This window comes from Martes martes (genome assembly GCF_963455335.1).
Source record: "Martes martes genome assembly, chromosome: 2".
Taxonomy (NCBI): Eukaryota; Metazoa; Chordata; class Mammalia; order Carnivora; family Mustelidae; genus Martes; species Martes martes.
Genome location: NC_137889.1, coordinates 145,120,269 through 145,140,791, shown reverse-complemented (window position 1 = coordinate 145,140,791; position 20,523 = coordinate 145,120,269). Strand labels below are relative to the sequence as shown.

Below are 20,523 nucleotides of genomic sequence, written 5' to 3'. Positions count from 1 at the left end.
AAACTAACATAGCTTTATGGGTCTGAAGACAATTTTTCTTTCAATTCCATGTTCGTACTCCATCCAAAATGTTCCTGGCCAAGGCCAGCACATAGCACTGGGAGGCCAGAGCAGTAAAGAAGCAGGCTGCAGACCGCCACCGTCTGGAGGAGAACATGATGGGAGCCAAGAAGGGCAGCCCTTCTCCATCCAGAGAGAATGCAGGTCGCTGAGGGGAAGCCTGCTCCCTAGTCCTCATGTTTCTGTGTGGATCAGCTCCCCTGGTGGGACCCTCAACTGCCTTCCTTAGCCTCCTGGCAGGGGTGAAGGGGACTTCTTTCTCTGATCGGTAAGCTGGCAGAAGGAACCAGGCACGGACAGGGACACGTGCATGCATCTAGCCACAGCTCCTTGCTCTCTCTCCTCTTTGGGATCTGCCTGCTTATAGACGGCAGAAGCTCTGCTGTCGTCCTCTCTCTCCTGTCGTCCTCTCTCTCCTGTGCCAGAAAGGGGCCTGCCCCCAGGGACTGCGACTGTTCAGTGGCAGCAATGGCTCAGTAAGTCTATCTAATTCCGGAGCCTTCAATAAGGCCGCCCACTCCCAGACCTAAGCTCTGCCTGCCACCCTGTATTTTACCAGTGATCAAGCTGATCACTCGTCACCTCCATCATGTTCACCTGACCCTGCATCCCACCTACCCACCTTCTTCCCTCCCTCCCACCAATCTCCGGCAGAAAGGAGAGGTGTGTTCTTTTCTAACCACCCACCCCTCTAACTTCATCCTAGGTCACATGGGGTTCCAGTCTGGTTACCCTTCACCAAGGGACTTCTGTGTGTCAGGAGCTCGCACGAAGCACGTCTAATCCTCAGAAGAGTGTCATCCACATGGAAAAAAGAGAACAAGCACGAGACGGGAAGTGAGCTCTTGGCACTCCACTCACATGACCTGGCAGGAATGGGGCTGAACTTAGGTGAGACTGACCCCCCCGCCCAGGCCCCAGGCCCCCGCTCTGTCAAAGGGACTATAACAGCGGCAGGAGTGGATGCAGAATGCATGAGCTGGCAATGAACAGCTGCCACTGGGAAAAGCAGTAAAAGACTGAGTTTCTATAATGAGGTGATGGATTCGTCAAGACCAAGAAAGCCTCGGGACCTAGAGCTCTATCTGATGCTCAAGACACATGAGCAGTAAGTGGCAGAGCAGGACCAACCCCGGAGATCCCGGGCGTCAGTCTGAGCGTCTGCTGTCAGTAGCTGGGAAAGAGGAAACCCTGGGCCAGCGGCCGGCTGTCACGAGTGACATCAGGGAGAGGACTTGGAGTGATCTGTGAACCCGGACACACAGTGTGTGGGAGCTGAGGAGAAATAAATGCTTTAGTATCACCATTGTAATCACAAGTTTAAAACTACTGTGAAGTTACAGAACAGCAGCCTTATACGATAATCTTATAAATGCACGGAAATGCACTGCATTTCAATGATACTGTCTCATGTGAATCTCTCAACGAGCCAGTGAGGGATCATCAAACCCTCTGTTTAGAGCAGGACTCCACAAACATTTTTTGAAAAGGGCCTGAGACTAAATACATTTGACTTTGCAGGCCACGTAGTCTGTCACAGTCATTTAATTCTGCTGCTGTAGTGCAAAAGCAGCCAAAGGTAACACGTAAATGAATGGGTTTGGTGGTGTTCTAGTAAACCTTATTTAGGGACACTCAGATGTGCATTTCATTTGATTTTCATATGGGGTGAAATCTTGTTCTTTTCCCCCAGCCGTTCAAATGCTATTCTCAGCTCACGGGCTGTACGAAACAGGCGGCAGGGTGGACTTGGCCTCCAGGAGGTGGTTGGTTAACCCCTGGTTTAGAGACGATGTTGGGTTTTACAGACTGACTCTCTCAGGTTCACAAGGCCAATAAGGGAGTGGGGTGGCCTGAAGGACACCAACATTTAAAACATTCGCCTTGTTGGATGCCTATTCAAGGCAAAAGGAAGTGAACAGTGGCTTTCTGTGAAAGGCCTCTACAAACACTTACATAAGCTAAACAGTCAGGCCCTCCGGAAAGGAGCTGGACCAAGAGGTTTAGGCCAGTTTTGTTAAGCTTTCCAAAATGACTACAGCTTCCATTTTTATGGACTATAAACTTGATATACATGTACACCTCTGGAAATAAAGTTTACACTGCCATCTAGTGTTGAGCTAGTATTTTAACTGAGAACTTAAATAAGGTCTTCTTGGTACTAGGCACTAAGAGTGATTTACTACGTTCCAAAATTATACTATGAAATATGCTCAGAAGCATAAAGCCGCCATTGATGACATTTCACATGTCCCACCCAACCTTCCCATTAATTCACACAGGACACTTGGAGTGCAGCCTCACGGTAGGCCACACCATCACCAGGTGCCAGTGGAGCTCAGGCAAGCACGGGACAAGGCGTCTGCCCTGCAATGCTCCTGCATCTGCTGAAAGCTGGGGTCTATTCCAGAACCCACTTTGGAAGTCTCGATCAAAATGCTTTCCTCTTTTGAAAAAGCAACCTAACCAAACCCTCCCTAGATGCAAGGGTTCTTGTCACGCGTGTTTATATGACTTGCATCGCTCTGTTGTTTGCTCGATAAGCATGTACTGAGAACTGTCTCATTCGTGTCTGTGTGTTTCACAATGTCAGTGGTACATAAAGAGAGACAAACATGGGAGCATCAGCACAGAAGGTCACACTGTGGGGATGTCGTGACCCCAAGGGCACGCGGGCTAGCAGAGCCTTCCCTGGATACGGGAGCTCCCACCTGCTTGCAGATGCCACCGCCAAACTGATCCTCCCCAAGTCAACTGTGAGTTAGTAAGTAAAAAGTAAGGACAGAAGCTCAAAGGGAATACAGGTATGGGAAAGAATTCAGTCACCAAAGCCATGGTAAAAAAATACACACTTACCTATAAGCATTAATATAATCTTTCCTGTGTTCCAGAAGAAAATCTCTCAGTTTGCCAATGTGTGAAATCTAGAATCAAAAGAACGTGAAGAGTTTATATAGAGAGATATGTCACACTTGTCTGCAATAAATTTTAAATTAATAGACGATGGAATAGAGGTTGTAGACAAATTCTGAAGCTACAAACTGAACACTTAGGTTTTGGATTCTCACATGTAGTTGAGCCTTGAACAATGCGGGGGTGAGGGGTGGCAACACCCACCCAGTCGAAAATCCTTACATAACTTTTGAGTCCCCCAAAACTTAACTATTAGTAGCCTGTTGACCAGAAGCCTTACCAATAACATAAACAGCTGGTTAACACATATTTTGTATGTTGTATCTATTATAAACTGTATCCTCACTAGAAAGCAAGCTAGAGAAAAAAATGTTACTAAGAAAGTCATAGGAAGAGAAAATCCATTTATAGGATTGTACTGTATTCATCAAAGTAAAATCCACAAAGAAGTGGGCCCACAAAATTCAAACCCATGTTGTTCAAGGATCACCTGTCATCACTAACTTGTTAGTTAACTTGCCCAAAGTCACCCACATTCCTGGGCCTTAGTTTCCCATTGACAGTTCCTTCTTCCTCTAAGTGTTGTGATATGATCTAAGATGTTAGAAGAGGTAATCTCAAAGGAGCTTCGAGGTTAAATGAGGTAATGCATGTCTAGTAACTATATAGCATGTGCTCAATAAAGGACAATTCCTTTCCTGATATGTCTTATACCTAAAATTTTATAAACAAATACTCCTTCTCCCGAGTGCCCTGGAGATGGATGCTAAGGCTGGAGATAGCAAGTTTATAGAGAGGGTCCCACAGAGCAGCAGAGTTAAAAGCTTCAGGGGCAACGACGGCTCCCGACACAGCAAACCTCCATCTTCCCGACAGCCCACTTCCCCAGCTGAACAAAAAGGACACAAAGGTACAAAGGACTCTATTTGTGACAGGTGGCATCTAGTATCATAAAACCCTACTCTAAAGCACCTGCCACATGTCAGTATGTGGAGTTAGGGATTAAAAAATAAGTAAAATAAAATTAAAAAGGTAGGAAGAAACCTACAACCATGGCTGAAGACCAAAGTGTTTCCAGAAGGAAAGAATGATTAACTAAGTCGGTGGCCTGCTCTGTCCTTTGACCACTGCTCACTCTAGCTTCCTCCTAATGCCCTTTGTACTCATTCCAAACATACATAACCCCAGCCTTGAAGGGTCTGCTGAACTTTCATCTTTTCCATGAAAGTTTTTCTGTCAAGGGCAACTCAGGCTAATTTTCACTTTGCTCTCAACTTAAAAGCACTTCTGCATACCACCCATGTGGCCTGAAGTTACACACGGCCCTGTCCTCTGGCTTCCCCGTCAGTGGGATTATGAACCAAGCAAGCAGGGGTTGGGCTGCTTCCCCACAGTTCCAAGCACAACACGTAGCACAGAGGGCAGTCCCTAAGTCTCTGTGGAACAAGTATGTGTCTAAATACAAAGATAGTATTTATCACAAAGGAAACATTCAGCATTAGGCTGCAGATACGTCAATAGGGGTTCAGTTAAATTTCCCACAAAGTCGAGATAAATAATAAATATGGTTCAGAAAAATACCTCCAGGCATTAGAAGGGCAGGACTCAAACTAAAAATGAAGTATGGCCCTAACATTCACTTATTACCCAGTTAACAAACAAGGGCTGAGAGTCGGCCTGGCACCCCTGACCCCGTGAGGTCCATCCTCTCCCCCATGGCCCTGCTGTGGGCATGCACAGTAATGGTAACCAGTTTGGGAAAGTGAAACTCACAGAGGCCAAGTGATTCATCGAAGGTGACACATATAGCACGTGGCTGGGCTTAAAGGGAAACTCAGGACGGTCTGAGTTCAAGTTCAGCACGTTTTCCTACACAACACAGTTGCCTTTCTTACACTCTCACTCCGATCTACCCCTTAAATGCACTATAAAATCTGACCTTTAAGACTGTGGGGAAAATATTTAAGAGAAGTACAAACAAGCTGTTTACTGCCCCACATGTACGATTTGATGGTTACTCTCCTGTTTTAAACTTTGAATGGTTTATATCCCCTTCCCCAGCCCCTACCTACAAGGGGCCAGGTAAACAGCACACATGAGTAAAGCAAGGGAAGTGCATGGCTGTTGTACATTTGGCAGTGGTAAATTCTGGATTTAAAATACGCCGAAGCCAAAGGATGCAGCTTTGTGGCTGCTAAAGTTTTCTGTAAAAAGTTTTAACAAGTCCAAAGGAATCTACCACACAGGCTAGATCTGTGACCCACCCCCTCACTGCCCAGCACCCCCACCTTCAGCTAGCTGCACTCTACCAGGAAGCAACGGTGCGTGGGCATGAGCACCAGCAGCAAGAAGGCCCCATAGGCATCTCAAAAAACATAAACTAGAAGGCGTTTCACTTAAAGTATAACAAATGTGATCCCAAATTCTTACGTTCCATAATGGCAAATTTCTATAAAATAAATTTATTAAAACAAACTGAAGCATGTTCCGTATAAAATGAAATTCTTGGTAAATTAAGAGGTAGTACGTAATTACTGACTTAACAGTATCACCAGTATGATTCAATACTTAACAGGAGTAAAATGAACAAAATAATATTTCAAACTCATAAATAGAAAGAAATAAATGAGCATTAAGATTTCTGTAGGTGGGGCGCCAGGGTGGCTCAGTGGGTTACAGTGGGTTAGAGCCTCTGCCTTAGGCTCAGGTCATGATCCCAGGGTCCTGGGATCAAGCCCTGCATTGGGCTCTCTGCTCAGCAGGGGGCCTACTTCCTCCTCTCTCTCTGCCTGCTTGTGATCTCTGTCAAATAAATTAAAAAAAAAAGAAAAGAAAAGAAAAGAAAAGATTTCTGTAGGTATCTGACAGCCTTGAATTCTATTAGATTCCTAAAATACACACACATGCACAAAAATCACAATAATCAGTAAGAAAAAAATATGTCAATAGGTCCTTGATGTGTCTAAATTGACACTCTTAAGTCCCGAACAGCATTATGTAATAGGGCTATCTGCATCATGAACGATTTGACAGTTTAGTCACATGAGCATGACCATCATCTTTGTAAAGATTCTTGGCCAAGCTCTGATCTGTTTACTGTTGTGCTTAGTCCTATTTTTGAGAATAAACTGCCAATGATAGTATACTTCATATGATTCTGAACAGGCCCTTAGGTTTTCAAATTTTTAGAGGCTGAGTACTTGTATGCTTTCAATTCTGAATGCCTCTACACACACTGCCAGTTTTCAAAGAACCACCTGTATGTGTGTATCCAAAGAGAATGCCTCTTACTTGTAAAAGGAGAAAGGCCATTCCAGTGTCAAGTCTGACATGAAAATCAGAGTAAAATGAAAGTATCATTGCCCTGTAAAGATCTAAAACTAACATCGATTTCTTAGTCTTGGTGTCACTGAATGACATGGGGAGGAGGGCAGGGAGAGGGTCCTGGGAGGAAACAAGAGGTCACTGGAAAAGTCTGTGGCACCGGTGGGTGACAAAATGCAGGGACTAAAAAGAGGGAGTGTTCTATCACAGCCTCGGGCAGACAAGAGACACACCATCTTCATAGCTCTGTGCTTTTGTGACTGTTCTTCCTCTGCCTGGAACAGCTTTCTTTATTCCAACTCCATGCCACCAGAAGAATCCCTATTCATCCTGCAGGCTTCCACTTAAATGTCACCTCCTCCAGGAAGACTTCCTTAACACCTTCCTTAGCATTTTATAGATACCCGTCAGCACTTCCCATAGATCATTAGAAGTATTTATCTGTGACCACTAGACTTCAACCGAGTTCCCTGAGGTCAGGATCTATGCCCTATTCATCTCCAGGAGTGAAAAACGTTGGATGAGGAAAGGAGGAGGAAAAAAGTTTTTGGGGTTGAAAATGCAACAGAAAGGGCTTCAAGATCTGATAACTCCCGACACAGCAGTTGGATCAAAAAGGTATCAGAGGTATCACAAGACTGCACCTAAACAACTGTGAACAAAGTAAGAAAGATGAACATGCCGGCTCCCTGTGAGAGCAATCCTCCCAGAAAGTCAGTGGCACGTGTTTTCAGAAGGTAAGATCTACTGAAGACATGTAACCTAACATACTTCACGAGAGAGGATGTGCTCTCACGAGGCTGATCGCCTCCCATCTGACTGACAGTCGGCCCACCACGGGAGAGTTCATTTCCATAGCCGTGGTTTGACTACACTGCCATATCATCTGACACGTGTCCTTCATTTCTAACACAAACTGTCATCTAAAATAAAAATAAGAATGGAACTGTAGCTAAAAGAGAAAAGGAAGAGAGGAATGCAAGATGTATTTAATATCCGCACTGTACCAGTCACTTTAAGCAGGTTGTTTTGTTTAACTTGGACAACAACCCTGAAATAGATTCTTTTTCTTGGTGGAGAGAAACCAAAGCCCGGAGAGGTGGGGCTGGAACCCCTAATCACACTGAGCCAGCACGGGCTCCCTCAAAAGCGGTCACTTAATGGACATACTGGTGTTTTCAAGTTTCGGTCAAGTTACTTTCATGCCTGCTGTGTACTGTTAGTTCGCCTGTTAAAGAAGAAAAAAACCTCCCACTTAATACTGATATTAAGAAATTATAATGAATTTTTGCTCAGGTGTGATAACAGTAAGCATTATGATTACTTTTACTTTTTTTGTTTTTAAAATTCTTACCTTTTAGAGATGTATACTGAAAAATTTACAAGTCAAATATACTACCTAGAATTTGCTTCAAAACGATACAGGGGATGGGGAGTATCAGATGAAGCAGGATGGGCCGTGAGTCAGTACGTGTTGAAGATGGGGGTTCCTTATATCATTCTCTCTACTTCAGTATGTATTTGAAATCTCCCTTAGTAAAAACATTTTTTTTAAGATTTATTATTTATTTATTTGACAGAGATCACAAGTAGGCAGAGAGGCAGGCAGAGAGAGAAGGAGGGGAAGCAGGCTCCCTGCTGAGCAGAGAGCCAGATGCGGGGCTGGATCCCAGGACCCCGGGATCATGACCTGAGCTGAAGACAGAGGCTTTAACCCACTGAGCCACCCAGGCGCCCCTAAAAACATTTTTAAAAAGTCTCCCATTTAGCATTTTCTTCCCCTAACACTTCTAGTCATTTGAAGTATAGATCTTTTGCTGCTAAGCTAGTAATAATCCGTACTTGAACCAAAAACTAAATTCCATGTGAAATCTCTACCTACTTTATCTCTAAGTACTTGCGGTCTTTGCTTAAAGTTCCATTTACCAGGTTCGATTCCCCTTCGAAAAAGCAAAAAATAACCCAAAACCTTCAGTGAGAGGGGGCCGTGTGCCCGGCGGTAGTCCCAGAGCTGCATGTGCATTCGCTCCCCTAATTCTCCCAGGCGTGATCGCAGGTAACACCATCACACCTGTTCTACAGATGAGAAAACGGAGTCAGAGACAGGATACATAATGTGCTTGGGGACACAGGGAGTGAAGTCTGGTATCAGACTTGAGTTCTTAACCTCCAAATTGAAGCACAGATTGTGCGTAGGTCACTACTGTCGTCCCCCCACAAGGGGGACGATGGAGGAAGGTAACCGAGTGAGCGACGTCACGCTGATCCTCTCTTCCTCCATCCTACTCGGCAGTGCACTACACACTTGCAGACACCCAACAGCGACTGCCACATGCTGAGCACCCACCACGGTGTGTCAGGCCGTGCGTCAGCTGCTCGGTCCACGTGTGCCATCATTTACTCTCCCGGAACAACTGGATGACTTAGACGTGACCCCCGTTTCCGTTTAAGACACATAGAAACTGTGGCTCATGCAAGGTTACAAGGCTAGTGAGAGGCAGAACTGGGACTGATCACAGATGTGTGTGCCTCAAGGGTGAAGTTACCCGTCCTGTATTATCCTGCCAAAAGACTAGTCGGACTAGTAAGATTTAGCTTACTGAAGTTTGGGGGTTTTCCTCACGATAATATAAGCTGCATTTCATGTGGGAGTATGGGGGGTACAATGTTGAATTTTAAAATGTTGTTGTGTGTGTGTGTTTTTTTTTAAAGATTTTTAATTTATTTATTTGACAGACAGAGATCACAAGTAGGCAGAGAGGCAGGCAGAGAGAGAAGGAGGGGAAGCAGCCTCCCTGCTGAGCAGAGAGCCCGATGCGGGGCTCGATCCCAGGACCCCGGGATCATGACCCAAGCCGAAGGCAGAGGCTTTAACCTACTGAGCCACCCAGGCGCCCCAAAATGTTTTTTTTTTTAAAGATTTTATTTATTTATTTGACAGACAGAGATCACAAGTAGGCAGAGAGGCAGGCAGAGAGGAGGAAGCAGGCTCCCTGCTGAGCAAAGAGCCCGATGTGGGGCTCGATCCCAGGACCCTGGGATCATGACCTGAGCTGAAAGCAGAGGCTTTAACCCACTGAGCCACCCAGGCGCCCCCCCAAAATGTTTTTTTAACTACAGTGGATACAGAAAGATCCAAGAAAGGCTTCCACACACAGTGCTCATTTTATTTTTATTTTTTTTTTTTAAATATATATTTTTTAATTTATTTATTTGACAGACAGAGATCACAAGTAGGCAGAGAGGCAGGCAGAGAGAGAGAGAGAGGAGGAAGCAGGCTCCCCGTAGAGCAGAGAGCCCGACGCGGGACTCGATCCCAGGACCCTGAGATCATGACCTGAGCCGAAGGCAGAGGCTCAACCCACTGAGCCACCCAGGCGCCCCACAGTGCTCATTTTAAAAGTCGCCTATATGCTAGGTATCTAAGTAGGAATCCTCACATATCTAAAGGGAATGTGTCCACTGGCTCATGTCCTTTCCTTCCGGGTCAGCTGCCGTGGGCTGGGTTTTACAACATAGTAGGCTTGGGATTGGCAAAGCTACCCGGATGTGGAGGGGAAGGCCCACAAACATGAGCAAGGAAATAGAACGGTCAGGAAGCCCGGCAGTGCAATGCTGATCAGTTTGTTCTGAGTATCAGTCATCAAACTACCACAAAACATGGCTTAAAAGAACAATGAAGACAACTTCCCAGAATGCTTTCCTTCCCACATCTGAGTGCCCCTACGGCCACCTCCATACAGCTCGGGCAGGGTATGGGCAGAGGAGCAGAGTCTGGGTGGAGCACGGTGGGCAAGAGAGGGATGGGCAGGAAATCCAGGGAGGGCAGAGATTCTTGGGTTCTGACCTCTGCTTCGCCACCCACTGCTGAGGGAGACCCCAATCCCCACTCCTTAGGCTTTACGTGCAGGGGCTTCAGCGGGACCAATATTCCTGGCCTGAGACAGGGGAGGAGCAATGTAACTGGCTTATGATTTGGAGAAAGGAATGAGCAAGCTCAGCTCCGTCTTGCCCTCTCCTCTATGCACAGCAGCCAGCCAGCAAAGAGGGCATATTCTGACCCAAGCTCTCCCCGTATTTGGCTACAAATCTAAAGCCGGGTTCCCCATGTGGCTTTTTCATGTTCTGACGCCTGTATTTCTCTTTCAGGTGGTTCCAAAATTGGGCTGAGAAGAAAGGGGTGCTTTTACAAGCTCCCCTAAACTCTTAACCTTTGCCAAGTGAAATTTTGAGCAAGTTGCTTAATCTCCCTGGGCTTCACTACAAAGAGAGGGAGTAAACATTATTTTTAAAAAACAGTAGTATAATAAGCTACCTGCCAGCTTTTACTGAGTGCATACTATGCGGCAGGCCCCAGTGTGAATGCTCTGCACCCATAATCTCACGGACTGCTCACGACCCTGCGGGGTAGGTTCTATTATAATCCCAGTTCACAGATGAGAAGACATGGAGGTATAATTCCGCGAAAGTGGTTCCGAAGAAATGGGAGACTGTGACTCCCACACCAGGAGCCTGTGTGTTTCTAATCTCTGCAAGTCTGCCCACGAAGATGGCTTTGCTGTACCAGCTGAGCAAGGCAGGTCTGCAAGACTTGCTTTTACTGCAAGTGTAGATGGATCGTTCTGAGATCAAAAATGCCCAATACTGAGCAGAGCTGTTTGGATTAAAGGCACGGGCTCTAGCTATGGGAGAGCACCAAGCTAATAGGCACACTCCAGGATCAGCCAGGATCTGGATATTTGGGGAAACTGATACTTCACCCAACAAGTGATTCGAACTGCATTCTAGAACTACAGGTGTTCATCTGACTCCTGTATTCCTTTTGTTTTCTGAACATCAACTGAGTTCACTTTTAAGTAGCTATATAAATTTAATGACTCATTCCCCAAATCAAGACACTGAAATTCTCCATAACTCATTTATCATAAAAGCAACGTAGTTTCTAAATCAGATGCATTTGACAGGGGGGAAAAAAAAAGATTCTTACATCATCTGTCCTTACACAAAAAGGTTTTACTACGAGGGACCAAACAAAACCAAAAACTTCCCAGCCTGCACACTCGTGAGATTGTGTGAGGTACCCTGGGTGAGTCTGAGCTGCCAACATAGTGGGTTTGCCCACAAGCTGTTGTTGGGGAGTGGGGATGGGAACCAGGCTTGTCTGAAACACACACTGCGTGAACCATTTACAGAAAAGATGCAAAATGGCACCTAAAGTTGTGCACATACAGAAAGGAACCTAAAAGATCGCCCATCAAAATAACTGATGCTTGTCTGGCTGGTGAGACTCGGACATTTTGCTTTCTTAATATCTTTTTGTACTTTAACATTTTTCTACAACTTGTATGTATAGTCTTTGTAATTAGACAAAAAGTGTTTTTAAACAAAAAGGCAAATCTTCCCACATACTTCCTGACTAAAAGTGTACACGGACTCCCCATTAGCGACAAATCAGACCTAGCCTAACCCCGAGGGCTGGGGGTCCCTCTCTCTGCGGACATCTCCAGGGTAGAAGCGCCCTCCCCCATCCCAGTTTTCTGCCTCAACTCCTCTGCTCAAGGGAGATACCTCTTAGAAGTCTTCTCTGCCACTTCCAGACCAGGTTAAGGCCCCCTCCTGCAAGCCGACCCCTTTCAGAGACGCTGGTTAGCATCTTGCGGAATGTTTTTGTGTCTATCTGATATAAGCCGCTCAGGCACACACTGCCCAAAGCCCTTCCTCAATGAGTCAGTGTTCTGAACCGCACGGATTCTCTACCCCTTTCACAACCTGAGAGCAGGGTAAAACCGCACAATCCGGCGGCTCATACTGGACGTTATCCACTAGATGGCAACACGAGGACTGCAGCTGGGGCAACAGCAGGAACTCGAGAACACATCACCCTTTTCTCCTAAGGGCTTTTACGATTTCTCGGGTTCTTTGTTGTTTGATCTAGAATCAAAGGATTATTAAAGGTTAATTATTCTGCGCAGGCCAAAGCTGAAATGACATTGTTTGAAAACATACACGTGCACTTGGAGGAGTCCAAGACAACTTGAAAACCCTGCACTCGAGGCAGGGCGGACACAAAGGGAGCGCAGGCACATGGCTGCCATCTGCCGTCCCAGGCGGCAGGCCCAGCTCTGTTTACGTGTGACCCCCATGGACCAGTCCTGTGAGCTGCTCCTGGCCGGGAGCTTTGTAAATTACCCAAAGCAAGATAAACTGTAAAACAAAAACCCTGGTACAAAACGGTGGGATTCTCCTCAAAGGATGACTGCCTTTTAACTGTGGGGCGAGTTCAAAGCGGTCACAAGTGTCCTTTGCTGGTCACAGCAGTGGTTTGACTTGCAAGCCATCACCCCCCCCACCCCCACGATAGGAATTCTGTCTGCTGGCACTCACAGCCCTTCCAACAAAGCCCTGATTGATTATGAAACACTAAGTACCGATTTGCATAATTTGCCTCTGCAAGAAACAACCATTGTTCAAGATTAAAGAGACTCCAGTAGGTCCCTCTGGCATATTGTAAAAAGTTCCCTGTAACACAAAATCATTATTTTTTTTCATTCAATCAGTGGACACAGCTTGCTGTTCAGTTTAGTATGCAGCCAAAGGCACAGCCAGAACCACCACTGCCATATAAATGTTTGCCAACTACTGATAAGCTAAAATGATTTTTCACAAGGATTGTGTTCCTGAGTTTCATTGGGAGGCCCACTAACTAAATTCTGAATCCATTCCCTTCAGTCCTAACTGAAAATACATCAATACCAATTACAGCTGAAAGTTAAGAACCAAGGCGCCTGCAGAGCACGGCGACCCTGCAGCCGTCACGGCGGGGGCTGTCTGTGCCCCGTCCCCAAGCGAGAGAAGCTCCCCACTGACTAGTCACCCACAAAAGAGCCTGGCAAGGCCACAGACACCCACTGGCGCTCTGGGTCACAGCAGCCGGTCTGTTAAGGGACCGCCTACATGAACCCATTCCTTTCTTGCTTCCTTTCTTTCAGCAGCTGTTTAGGAAGCAAGAGCACCAGGGCAGGGCCCCTCCCGGCGGCCCCCCTCCAGATTTCTATTGCACCATTCAATGACCAGGGGGCACTGGAGGGGCCACAGTCATGGAGGGAGTTCTGGCCACTCCCTGCCTGCCTTCACAAACTCCTAATGCCCTCTCCCCAACCTCCCCCTCCTGAAGCTCCATCCTCCCTCTGCTTCCTGGACCCCACTCTCCCCAGGTTCTCCTCTTAAACCTCTGGCAAACTTTCTTTACCTTCATTCACCACCGCCTCTGCCTTTACTAACCCATGAGATGTACTTAGGTTCAGCATGCACACAGGGCTGTGTGTGCGAAGACTCCCTCCCTCTCATCCACAGCTTTATTCACCCTCCACAGAACACGTCCACCTGCCTCTGCCCCGCTCCCGTGTTTCGGGCGGGTGCATCCGACCTCCACCGTGAGTCCAGCTGGTGCCTCCAGAGCAACGTGTCCCCAGACACCAATAATCCAACCATGGACACTCCTCCCTCCTGGTTTACTCAGTCCTTCCTGTTCCTGGTCCCCCCACAAGAGAAAGAGCTTCTCTTGTGATGCCTCAAGCTAGAAAAGTCATTTCAGACTCTTCCCTCTTTTCTACCCCACAGACTAAACTGGTCAGCCAGGCCTGTCTGTTGGAACTGAACCACCGTCCACACTCTAGCCCTTCCCGCACCCACCCCACGTTCCAGACCCACAGAGCCTTTCCCTCATGAAGCCTCCTCTTCGCTGCTTCTGCATGTTGGCTTCCACTGTTCTCTCCACCTGCAACGTCTTCTTTCTCATCAGCCAATCTTCTACTCAAACGTGCTTGGCCCAAGGAGGTATTAACGCACGGCATTGTGGGTTCGATCCCACTTTCTCTGCGTGAAGCCTTCCTTGAGGCACTCTGTGTCTGTTACTTAAATGTTATAAATGTTAGTTTGATGTATATATGTTATGCACATTATATACGTATATGAAAATATACATGCATAAATACATAAATGTTATTAGTTCAATATAGAAAATGCTCTATTCCATCAATTTGGAAACCTCATTAGAAAAAAGACACACTTGACCATGATCTACAGAAAATTGTAATCAGTAGCTGAATAACATATTATGGATTTCTCTTGAGAACCAGTACCAACCTTACTAGACAGCAGTTTTCAGAATTCAGCATGGGCTGAGACAGACAGACAGACACATGGAGACATGGGGAACGATAAATGTAAGCACAAATGAGGAGAGAGACTGATGTTCCTATTTCCACCCTTCTATTCTGGCTTCAGTCTTGAGTAGCAGGCAGCTGGGATGGTTAAACTAGGAGACAAGGATGACAAACATTTCTTGGGATGAATTTGGTGGCCTGATATCTCGTATTAGCAACCTGAAAAGGTATTTCTTCTAACATTAATCTTGTATCCCTTTGAGAAATTTAGAAACTAAAAAAATAAAATCTTAGATTCTTCGTGTTAATGAGGTCATCAAAGAGTGTAGGACGTAATCTTGAAACCAGAAAGAGCAGTAGACAGCATGTAGCAACACAGGAGCTAAGTGCAGCTTTCATTTTAAAACAGGTCTAGGTTTCTTCAACTTCAAGAAAGAGCAGAAGCCTACAACCTTCCCAGATTTTTTGTCCTCATGCTTCTGACCTCAACTTTTCTCTCTGCATCTCCTGGTCTTTGTGATCACACCTCAATCTAATTAAATATTCTATGACTGCTCTCCTAACACCCCAAACTGCGTTCACTTGGCATTGCTAGCACATTCCCGTTTCCAAACTCTGTCCACTCCTGGTCTCTCTGGCCTTTCTCTGTGCCTCACACATGCTGTGTGACACAAAGGGTATAAAGCAAGTAAACTTCTTCCTTCCTGGATTCTCAAGACCAGAAAACGCCTGGATGATGCTTACCTGCTTCGTCCGATGGTGAGGAGCCCACTGTCTCTTCCGGGTCACCCATTCCACTTGGAACCGTGCCAAGTTCTTTCCCATTCTGAGTTGGGTTCAGCTATTGTGTCCCCCACCCCTCGGTTTTCTCTCTTCTCTGAACTAAACATTCGCAATCCCCTCAAGCCTTCGCTAATCTCCTCTGAATGTTGCAATTTATGGGTCTCAAAAATCAAATGCAGTTCCCAGAACTGACTCAATATTCTGCGTGTCAGCCAGAAGTGCAGAGGAAAGCAGAAACATCACCCTCTTGTTCTAGCTTCTGGGCTTCTATTAGGGCTACCCAAGAGCATGTTCACTTTCATGTCACTGAGTGAGGCTGACTTCATACCAACTACAATTATTTCTTCCACGACTGCTGCTGCTTATCTATGCCTTCGCTATAGTCCTATTTCCCCCCACTTCCTGTTATTTGCCACTCTCATCATTCTGCCATTAAAGACATCTATAACTAAAAACAATCAATTAAACAAATGGGGTGAAAATGGGGCTGAAAGAGAAGGACTTCTAGTCCCCTCCCCGTGGACCGGCAGCTCAACCAGCCACATGTGCCCCCACAGTACAAATCTTCAGTTCATTTAAAACAATGTTTCCTCCACAAAAGTGTCATGGAGACTTTGATGATGGCCTTCTGAAAGTCCGTCTTCCCCACACCTCCTTGCCTAGCAACCCGACACAAATGAGGCAAGCAGCGGGTACGGCCCCTGCTTCGTGAGCTAGGGCTGGATAATCTCACTACTTTCTTTTCTGTGTGCCTTTCTTTTATTTCTTCCCTTGACAAATATGGCAGACCCGGAATGGGCCGGTAATATGGGAGGTAATAAAGAAGAAGAGAGGGAGGGAGGAGGGTGAGGAGAACAGGAAGTTTCAACCCAAGGGTCTTACACGGCTTCACACTGCTTTTCAGATCCCATCCAAGCCCCATCTGGGTTAGAGACAGTGTGTAGAGTGCGTGCAGAGACTGTATATGCAGAGCGTGTGCAGATGCTGTGTGAGCAGACTGTGTGTACACAGACTGTGTACAGCATATATGGAAAGACTGTGTGTGCAGAACGTGTGCAGAGACTGTGTGTGCAGAGACTGTGTGTGTGCAGACTGTGCACAGACTGTGTACAGCATACACGGAGAGACCGTGCATGCAGAGCATGTGCAGAGACTGTCTGCTGAGCACAGAGACTGGGTGTAGAAATGGCATGTAGCGATGGCACATGTAGAGGGTGTGTGTGCGGAGTGTGCACAGGGCTGCGTTCCTCCCAGTCCCGGTTGCCCGAGCACAGCTGACACAGATGGGAGTCCGGATCCCAGCTCCACCACAGCTCTGTCACTGACCCGTGATACGGCCTTGAGTCAGCCACTGAACTTCTTCAAATTGCAACTTCTGACCGTGTAAATGGGACACTGACCCAGAAGGCGACCACAAGCCATCGACGTGAGCAGTGTCCGTGCAGGCTCTGGCCCGGTGTTGGGCCCGTAGCACCCACAGCGAGGGGAAGGGCTGCCGCAGGGAGAAGGCAGGGACCTCTCACAAAGCTGAGGCAGTGGGGAGCGTGGCGAGTCGCAGCAGTACAAGCAGCCGCAGAACTGGACACAGCACAAACCCAGCGTGACAGGAGACGAGTGGCTGTTGCACCAGTAACCACGACTGACTGAGCAGCGTACTCCACGCTGGTCTTAACCTATTGAACCCACACACCAACCCCTGCGGTGGGTGCCGGGGTCACCCCCGGTGAGAGAAGGAAACCGAGGCCAGGAGGGAGGCTGGACACAACAGTCCGTGGTTCCACAGCAGCTCGCTGACATCGCAGAAGGAATGCCCAGGGATTCTGGCCCAGGGAGCCCACGGTGAACCTCCCCCTCAGTAATGGGTGGTCCTCACGGGTTCCGAGGTCAGGAGCAGAGGTAGGCAAGGGCACAGAGTGATGAGCGAAGGGCAATGGCACAGGCGACCTGAGCCGGGCTCTGCTCCACGATAGCGGGACATCTGGAGAAGCCTTTCCAGAAAGCAGCTGAGGGACGACTCCCCTGGGTATGACCAGCTCCTGAAAGAGCTGAACTTGGCCTCACGCTGTGTGTCCTGCTGTAATCTGACCACCTCCACAGCGGACTGCCCCTGATGTCGACTTAACTTGGGTACAGAAGGTGAAAAGCACACACCATCCCCACGACAGAAGAGACCACACTGGGTTCCAGCACACATTTTCACAATCCGCTCAAAACAGCTCATCTCCCCCAGACTTGGAATCCATGGCTGTTTCTTCAGCTGTGCATCAGAGGAAGCGGCTGGTTTGAGTTTAGGAGCCATGAAGAGTGCGCAGATGCTCCTTCTCAGATGCTAGGATCCCAGGCAGTGAGCAAGATATTCTTACTAGCGGAGGCCCGAGGGAAACGAACCAGCGCAGGGGCCGGCGAGTCCCAAGCCCCATCCCACCATCGGCACTCAGTGCCCACACAGGGGTGGACAGTAGGCACTGCTGACATCAGCATTTCCTTTCCATGGAATGCACAGATAACCTCCTGCTGGTCCTGTGTGTGAGGAATGCGCCTCCAGTGCCCAGCATGCCCCTCTTGCAGCCCTACACACTCCACCACGTCTTCTCCCCACTTCCCTCCCTACAGGTGCTCTGCTCCGAGAGCCTGCTCGTGAGTCACCACACGTGGTCTCTGGAACCACTGTGCACACCTGCACTCCACAGCCAGCCCATAACCACTCTGTTCCTTTGGAAAACCCAGTGTGCTCGTGAGCAGGTATGCTGGACTCTTCTGATGCTCTCCTGGCTTCTCAGCACCAGCCTAAGGATTTAGGTCCTTGGGATCCTCATTGATTCAGGTTTTCTGACTCAGAACAACTCAGCTATAGACAGAACCTTGGAGAGACTGGTCATAAAAAATTAGAAATATTTATAAAATTGTTCATAAGGCGTAGGTGAAAAAGTAGAAGATGCACCTAATGTGTATACATTGTAAATGTTGTTGGGTAAATGTTCAACAAAACTTTAACAGCAAACACACAGTACTTACTATGATGCCAAGGAGAGCTACAAGGGCTTTGGCCAGATGACCCCACTTAATCCTCATTGGGACCCTCTGAGGCGGGGCCATCATTAGTCCCCCTTTCCAGATGGGAGAGGCTCACTAGTAAGTGTCAGAGTTGGACCCCTAATCTCTGGCTCTTCCCAATCCCTTCAGAACTCTGACAAGAGGGCTAAGAGGAAAACAGACTCCATTTATATCTGAGTTCTTCAAATTGAAACCTCAACTCTATCTTTAAAATTATTTATGTATCTTACAAAACAAATAGTGTAAAATTCAAATTTGTGCTTCATTTGTGGGGGGGGGTTATATTCTTAATTTCTTGAGTTGCCCTTCCAAAAGAATCATGAATATTTACAGTCCTTTACCTTTTTACCCAGCAAAGAGGCCTATGAGCCTCTGGCAAAAACTATGTGCCTGATCTCTTCCCTACAGAAAATAAATATTCCCACAGATACAAACAGACTTTCTGCTCACCATTTTGAGCTGCAAAGGCTCTTGGCTCATAGGAACTCAGGTCAAGAGCCTCTGATGATAAAACATGGTACAACAGGCTCAAACACAGGAGGGTCCAAACTTTCTGCAGACACCATGCACATAAGGAGCAGCTCAGCATGAGGAGGGCCGTCTGTCTGCAGAGTCTGTCAGAATGGTAACGCTAAGCAGTCATGCCAAGGGATGGCTGGAGACTGCTGGGGCCTGCAGGGGTGGGAGGGGGCAAGCAGGACAGCCACCCACACATCTGCCTTACAACAACATGTACACTAGGGGCGATGGAACTAACTGATCATTGTCACAGCATCATAAACATTTAGTGTTTATTATGTGTCAGGGCATGGCATTAAGCCCTTGCATTTAACAGATGAAAAACAGCTGAGGAAACTGAGGCACAGAGCCGTCAAGGGACCTGCCTCAGGACATACTTCTAGCAAGTTGAAAAGCCAAGGTCCATACTCCAAAAGTCACTCCAAAGCCTATGCGCTTAAATTCGTCAGTCTGCGCCTCCAAACTTGGGCTCTGCAACGTTAAGACTGAAGAACTGAAGAACTGAACCGTTCAGACCAAAGAAGAGTGGCCGGGCAGCCCCTCTAACACTAGCTACAGGCCAGACTCTAAACTCCCCGCAACCAAGCTGCCAACTGATCAGTTTCGTTTATCAGCTCCTCCCAAGGCCTGTGCTAAATGTCTTCTAAGTCTTTCCAGTCCCTGGCAGAAAACACTAAGCACATAAAACACATTTATACTCCACAGCAGTGCATTCCACATCCTAGGAATATGGTTACTCCTTTTTGTGGTGAAAATTACAAGACTTTTAAAAAGTGTGTGTCCAGTGTTCATTTTGGATTCCCAAAGCCTGGCAAGGTTCCTAGCTCCACAAATGTCAGCTGAATGGGTGACACATTTTATTAAGAATGTGTCATTCTAAAACAAACATTAAAGAACAGCTATACCTAGAACTAGCGTTTTTTTTTTTAATACAGAATTTTGTCACAGTTTTTGCAAATGTTTTAGTATACACTAAAGGCATACGCCCCTGTGTAACAATCAGCCAACAACTATGCACAGTTGGTAACCAACGGCAACCCTTCCCACAAAAGGTGAACAGATTAGCAAGGGTATAAAGTTTGTGGCCACAAACAGGTTCTACCCAAAGGCAGATTTTTATTACTCAGGTTAAACATATGCACTCAAAAACATGAAATGCTGCCCTATTGACATTTTAAAAAATGATCTTTTTATTTGAATTATAATATCAACTATAAGAAAAACATATTTGTGAAGATGACAAGGAGCAGCACGTACACCTACAGAAAGTGAGAAAACCACAAATAAAAATGACGTATCACAGCCTGCTCCCACTCTCATTCTCCTGGGATCCTAGTCCTGCATAGAAATTATGAGTAGGGAACAACATGAAACCCCTTATTTGCAAGCCCAGGGCAAGAGTTACATCAACATAGATTAGTTCTCCCAATCTTCCACCCATCGCGGCAAGTACCGTTCCCGTCCACCAGGTGGTGCCCTGCACCACACTGTTCCTCCACCAACAGTATAGTACCTCAAAATGACAACAGCCTGGTTTTAAGATGATTTGTCTCTTGAGGATATACATTTGGTTTAAGTTTCCACTGCAAAGTTAAAGTTCTTAAGATAGGTCATGCAGATCAATTGCTCCTGTAATCTGAAACTCAAAAGAGCAAGTAATATCTAAACAAGGGGAAGGGGTGGCCCTGAGCTTATAAGGTTCTCT

General features: G+C 46.8%; 1 protein-coding gene across 1 annotated transcript in view; it reads right to left on the bottom strand.

The window, feature by feature from the left end:
• The window catches only part of STX18 (syntaxin 18), a 117,541-nt gene that overhangs the window by 45,150 nt on the left and 51,868 nt on the right, over positions 1 to 20,523 (bottom strand). The window contains exon 2 of the mRNA XM_080797107.1: positions 2,917 to 2,984. Coding sequence (XP_080653233.1) covers positions 2,917 to 2,984 — 68 coding nt within the window. The remainder of the gene's footprint in view (positions 1 to 2,916; positions 2,985 to 20,523) is intronic.